At 42.2% G+C, this 5,531-nt stretch overlaps 1 protein-coding gene across 1 annotated transcript in view; it reads left to right on the top strand.

The window, feature by feature from the left end:
* Positions 1 to 5,531, top strand: part of LOC106811798 — a 10,008-nt gene that overhangs the window by 2,854 nt on the left and 1,623 nt on the right. Inside the window, exons 2-6 of the mRNA XM_014815518.1 lie at positions 2,659 to 2,877; positions 4,213 to 4,265; positions 4,507 to 4,634; positions 4,829 to 5,063; positions 5,349 to 5,445. Of these exons, the coding sequence (XP_014671004.1) occupies positions 2,659 to 2,877; positions 4,213 to 4,265; positions 4,507 to 4,634; positions 4,829 to 5,063; positions 5,349 to 5,445 (732 nt within the window). The remainder of the gene's footprint in view (positions 1 to 2,658; positions 2,878 to 4,212; positions 4,266 to 4,506; positions 4,635 to 4,828; positions 5,064 to 5,348; positions 5,446 to 5,531) is intronic.

A 5,531-nucleotide genomic window follows, 5' to 3' on the forward strand; every position in this document is an offset into this window, starting at 1 on the left:
TGTAAAATTGACAATCAAATCAATCGAGTTATTCGTATGATGAGTTGATCGACATCGAGTCGATATTCCCTAAGTTCTCACCATTGACAATTTTCGTTTCTTATCGTCCTACCTTAAACCGATCAGTCAATTAATAAAAAAAAGGATTTCCTTCAGGAAGTTTTTACAGAGCTTCTGAGCGGGCATATCTGCAAGCAAGAGGAACTGCTGTGCGCCACGCCCCTGACGTCACCACAGGCGCTAGCTGCAGTTCGCTACCTCAGCAGTCTCCGGGAAACGTGTTCTCGGCGACAGGGATGACGCTTCGTCTTAGGACGGGATACCTACAGAGACAGCGGAGTTGACCAGCAGTACTGTTGCCATGGTATGTGTCGGGGCTCCACCGACCGTTAGTACTCGCTCCGGTTATAGCTGTGGTATTTCTTTTGATTTCCTGTGTTTGCTGCTGTTTATATATGCCTATGTATGTGTGGGATAGATTGAGCGATTTGTGCGTTTATCATCCCTATCTCCTCTGCCTAGTAATCTTAATTGTTAGACAATAATAGCATTGTACACCAAATATGAAATTTGGGACGGTTTCCAGAAAGCCCATTGGTTTACCAACAGACTTTAACATCTAGGATATATCTATTGAGCGAAACACCATCAAACCCTATCTTGAACTTTGTAGCCTCTTAAGATTCAACGTTTGCAGGGAATCTTCTAGACATCAGCTGTTAAGAACGCAGCAATATTCCGAGAGGTGCAATTACAATGTCTGCTATACTGGAGACAATCATCGCGATTCTCGAGGTAGTAAGTTCAACTGAACTGGTCTCTCCCACACAGTTTTATGGCCTGCCATAAATTCGGAAAACGAGTTGGGATGTCGAAAGCTGGGGCGTCAAAGCGTCAACAGGGTCAACGAGGTGTAAAAGAAGGGGGAAAATTGCCCTCGCTTAACTTTAAGCGTATAGGGCGAAATGCCAGAATTGCGGCCACAATGCTAAACGGCGGACTAGGCTCATGATAGTTCGGTGTATACGCTTAGCATGGTAAGAAAAGCCATCACTGTGCCGAAATTGGAGGTCACAGGTCAAAGGTCAATGGGGCACAGGGCAGATTTTAGACATTTTCTGAGGACATGGTCTGACAGAGCCATTGAAAAACTTTTTTGTTTCAGCAGTGACCTAGCGTTTTTATGGCTTTATTGAAAGGACCATGAAATGTACTTTCCGCTGACATGCAAAGAGTAAGTGTCGGATAACCTTTTGACCCTCTAGAGGAGGGTTAAACATGGATTTGTTTACTGTTTGAAAGAATTTGACTGCCGGGTTTGCTAGTAGAATCTATACATGCCTGGATGTATGAGGCTACAATGTCCCAGTGAAATTTCAAAAACTAAATTTGGTTGAAGAAGGTTTATGCTCCTTAAATCGTATAATTTCCATGGCATTCTGTACTGTCAGTGTGTTACATGTAACTTATGCCACCGCCAGTGGCCACTGCCAGTGCATGTGGTGGTAATAGTACGGTGTAGTTTTTGCCTGCGTTAATTGGTTACAGGTGGCAGCTCTCTATTTGAGTCTGTAGGCTTGCGTAGGTAAATGGATGAGTGCTTACCTATTCTGTCTTGCAAATAGTTGTTGCTATACTACGTACGATGGAAGCTTCCATCTTTAATCTTAAGACATTCAAACATACGCGCCATCTCGTGGCAACTTTCATAACGATCCCAACAAACATTTCTTCGAGAAGGTTTCTGATACCATCCCAGTGTTCGAAATAAGGGCTATCCGTTTGTCCGTACTTGTCCATTTCCACGGAGGACAAGTGGATCTGTCAGATAGCTTGTCCGCCGGACAAGCAGCTTTTTAGAGCAATTTTTCATAATTTTCTACCATCGCTGGCCGCTGCTGGGAAACCCGCAGCGGCATATGATGTATATACATCATATAGTATAGTAGTATAGTATACAACATATAGTATAAACATGGGCTGCCGGAGTGCCACCCGAATTAACATATAGTATAAACATTTATGTGAAGTTATATAAAAACGTTACCGCCTTGCTACCTCCACGAAACGGTCTTAGAAGACCATCAGACAATCAGTTTGATAGACAATCAGACATCTGTATAGACAATCAGTCGCACAGCCTCGTCCGGCAGCGCTACCGCCTCGAGAAAGAGAGAAATCGAGAGAGAGGGAGAGAGAGAGCGAGGGGAAGAGAGTGAGAGAGAGAGAGAGAGCACAAAAGAGAGGAAGAGAGAGAGAGAGAGAGAGAGAGAGAGAGAGAGAGAGAGAGAGAGGGGAAGAGAGAGAGTGAGAGAGAGAGAGAGAGAGAGAGAGAGAGAGAGAGAGAGAAAGAGAGAGAGGTGTGCATGTGTGTGTGTGTGTGTGTGTGCGTGTATGTATGCGTGCGTGCGTGTCTGCGTGTTTGTGTGTGTGTGTGTGTGTGTGTGTGTGTGTGTGTGTGTGTGTGTGTGTGTGTGTGTGTGTGTGCGGGAATACACTGAAATCTTGTAATTAACACAATTAGCCTATCGATAACACGCAGGTTTACATTATCTTGGTATAATATTTTTACACTTAAAACATCTGTCTTATCTGTCTTTGATGTTAGTGGGAACATACCATGTGGTCCGTGGCCGTAACATTTATAATTATCTCCAGGTACACATGGTAAAACCAGTGATGGGCAGGTTAGAGAATATCACCGTGGCAACGGTGCAGCGTGGAGATGAGCAAGTCTACCTTCACACATCGTGGATGACGACTCTGTTTCATAGAGTGTTCCAGCACGACAGCAAATTCGTGGTTCGGTGGGGCGTTCTTGAATTTCTCTCTCTGGATTTGACTCGTTGCCCGTTGCTTCAGAACGGAGGAGTAGAGGTATAATGTTGATGTGGATTCATCGTGTATTTTTTACAGTTTTTGATGCACATATAGCACACATACCGGGTGAAATTCGACCTAAAGGTATGCTTCTTATGGTAGAGCATATTTCACAACACTCTTGCGTATGTGAGCTGCACTTTACACGATGCAATACCAGAAAGAATATATACATGATAATGCACGTTTTTAGCTCACCTTGACATCGTCAAGCTGAGCTATTGCCATGGGTCGTCGTCCGTCGTACGTCCGTCCGTCCGTTCGTCCATCCTTCCGTCAACATTTGGCTACGGTCAACGATAACTCAGGAACCGTTTGACCCACATGTTTGAAATTGGGTATAGTTGTTACTGCTATGCTCTCATATTGAACGTCCTATTTTGGAGCACGCCAGTTGACGTACTTTCGAGCGACGGCAATTTTTTGGCAAAAATGGGAATTGCCATTAGTCAGTTCAGGTTCAACGGATTTTGCTCATTTTTGGTATGTGAATGAATAAGGGCTAGGGGTTTTGATATTAAAAAAAAAATTATGCAAATTAGGTCAGTTTTGTTGTAATTATATAGCATATTATATAGACACGCAGATAACAAACAGTCTGTGGTGTCACACTCATCTGGTTCGTTTTACAAGATTTCATTGACAATATCTTGAATGCAAAATTGGTATTTCCTCTCCACCCTGCCGATAAAACGTCTATATAAGAGTAAAGTTTTACAAAACATGTCGGAACGCAGCATAACCTATTTATTTCGAACGCCATCGCTAAGAAATATCAAAGCGCATATAGCGCCATCTACCGTCACAAATTGTGATTCATTTTGGTTTATAAATTATTATTGCGATATACAGATGCCAACCGTGAGTGCTACGCCGTAGAAAAAACTCATACGAAGTAAACATTCATGCAACAATAACCTTGACAAAAGTTGTGTTATGGGCAGGGAAACAACCATTGTCACGTGGTATATAGCAGCTACGTGGAATAAGCGTATCCTCTCATCTTACACGTTACACATCGGGAGCTCCGCTTTTAGGGAGTGCCTAAAATCTGAATATTATTAACGTTAAAATGGCGTCATTTAGTGGTACGCACACTCGCCCACATCTCAGAACTTTCACATCTCAAACATTTATTTTCAAATAAAAACATACACATAATTATCAAGAGTATATATAATGGGAGTTCCCGTCCCCATATATACTCTTCGTTTCTATAATGTACGTCGATGGTTGCTCAATTAAAACTGACTTCTTCTCACTCACTCATTTGTGTCCTTTTTTGTGGTGAGCTACAGTGTCATTGACACTTTCATTTATTTACATTTCCAGTTCATCTGTAGTGTTTTGCTGCACGTTTTGAATGACTCGGCACTGTATAGTAGGTATGTCATTAGGGAAGGTTAGGTAGACAAATTATTGTATTCGGTATAATAAACCTTCTCTTTAGTTTATGTGACCAATTATTTAAGTTAAATATCACTGTTACTGATTTGCATAGGTTTCAAAGCAGCGTTCTAGGTAAATGATGGGATATAGAAAATGCACACATGTTGCAGTATGTGTCAGTACTGTGTATTGTATATTCCATCGTATATTGTATCTATTGTATATTCCATGTTACAGACCAGCAGAAGATGGCATACCGCAATTTCTCGAACAAACTGCTGAATTACCTGCGCTCGCAAAAAGTCTAGCAGACTTTTTCGTGCGATTGGATCAAAGTTCAGAGCTCTCCCAACTTCCCGCAAAAAGTGAGAAATTGTTAGTTTGTAGCAGATGACAGAGTCTGTAAAAATTGACAATCAAATCATTCGAGTTGATTTCGATATGATTGAGTTGATTCGAGTCGAGTTCGATATTCCTAAGTTCTCACATTGACAAATTTTTGGTTTCTATCGTCCTACTAAAACCGTCAGTCAATTAATAAAAAAAGGATTTCCTTCAGGGAAGTTTTTTACAGAGCTTCTGAGGGGCATCTGCAAGCAGAACTGGTGCGCACCGCCCCTCCTGTACGTCACACATGCGCTAGCTGCAGTCGCTACCTCAGCAGCTGCTCGGGAAACGGTCGGCGACATGATGACGGCTTCGTCGTTGGACGGATACCCTACAGAGACAGCAGGAGTTGACCAGGAGTACTGTTGCATGGATGTGTGGGGCTCCGACGTAGTACCTCTGCTCCGGTATAGTGTGTATTTCTTTGATTTCCTGTGTTTGTTGCACGTTTATATATGCTATGTAGTGTGTGGGATAGATTGAGAGATTTGTGCGTTTATCATCCTATCCCTCCTGCTAGTAATTTAATTGTAGACAAAATAATAGCATTGTAACACCAAATATTAAATTTTGGGGTTTCCAGAAAGCCCATTTGGTTTAGCCAACAGACTTTAACATAGGATTATATCTATTGAGCCGAAACACATAAACCTATTTGAACTTTGTAGCTGACTTAAATTCAACGTTTGCAGGGATCTTCTGACATCAGTGTTAAGAACGCAGCAGATATTTCTGCGAGGAGCAATACAATGTCTGCTACTGGAGACAATCATGCGATTCCTCAACATAGTAAGTTCGCCTGATGTGTCTCTCCCACACAGTTTTATGGCTGCATAAATTGGAAAACGAGTTGGGATGTCGAAGCTGGGGGTCAA

The sequence above is a fragment of the Priapulus caudatus genome, unplaced genomic scaffold (genome assembly GCF_000485595.1).
Source record: "Priapulus caudatus unplaced genomic scaffold, Priapulus_caudatus-5.0.1 Scaffold577, whole genome shotgun sequence".
Taxonomy (NCBI): Eukaryota; Metazoa; Priapulida; class Priapulimorpha; order Priapulimorphida; family Priapulidae; genus Priapulus; species Priapulus caudatus.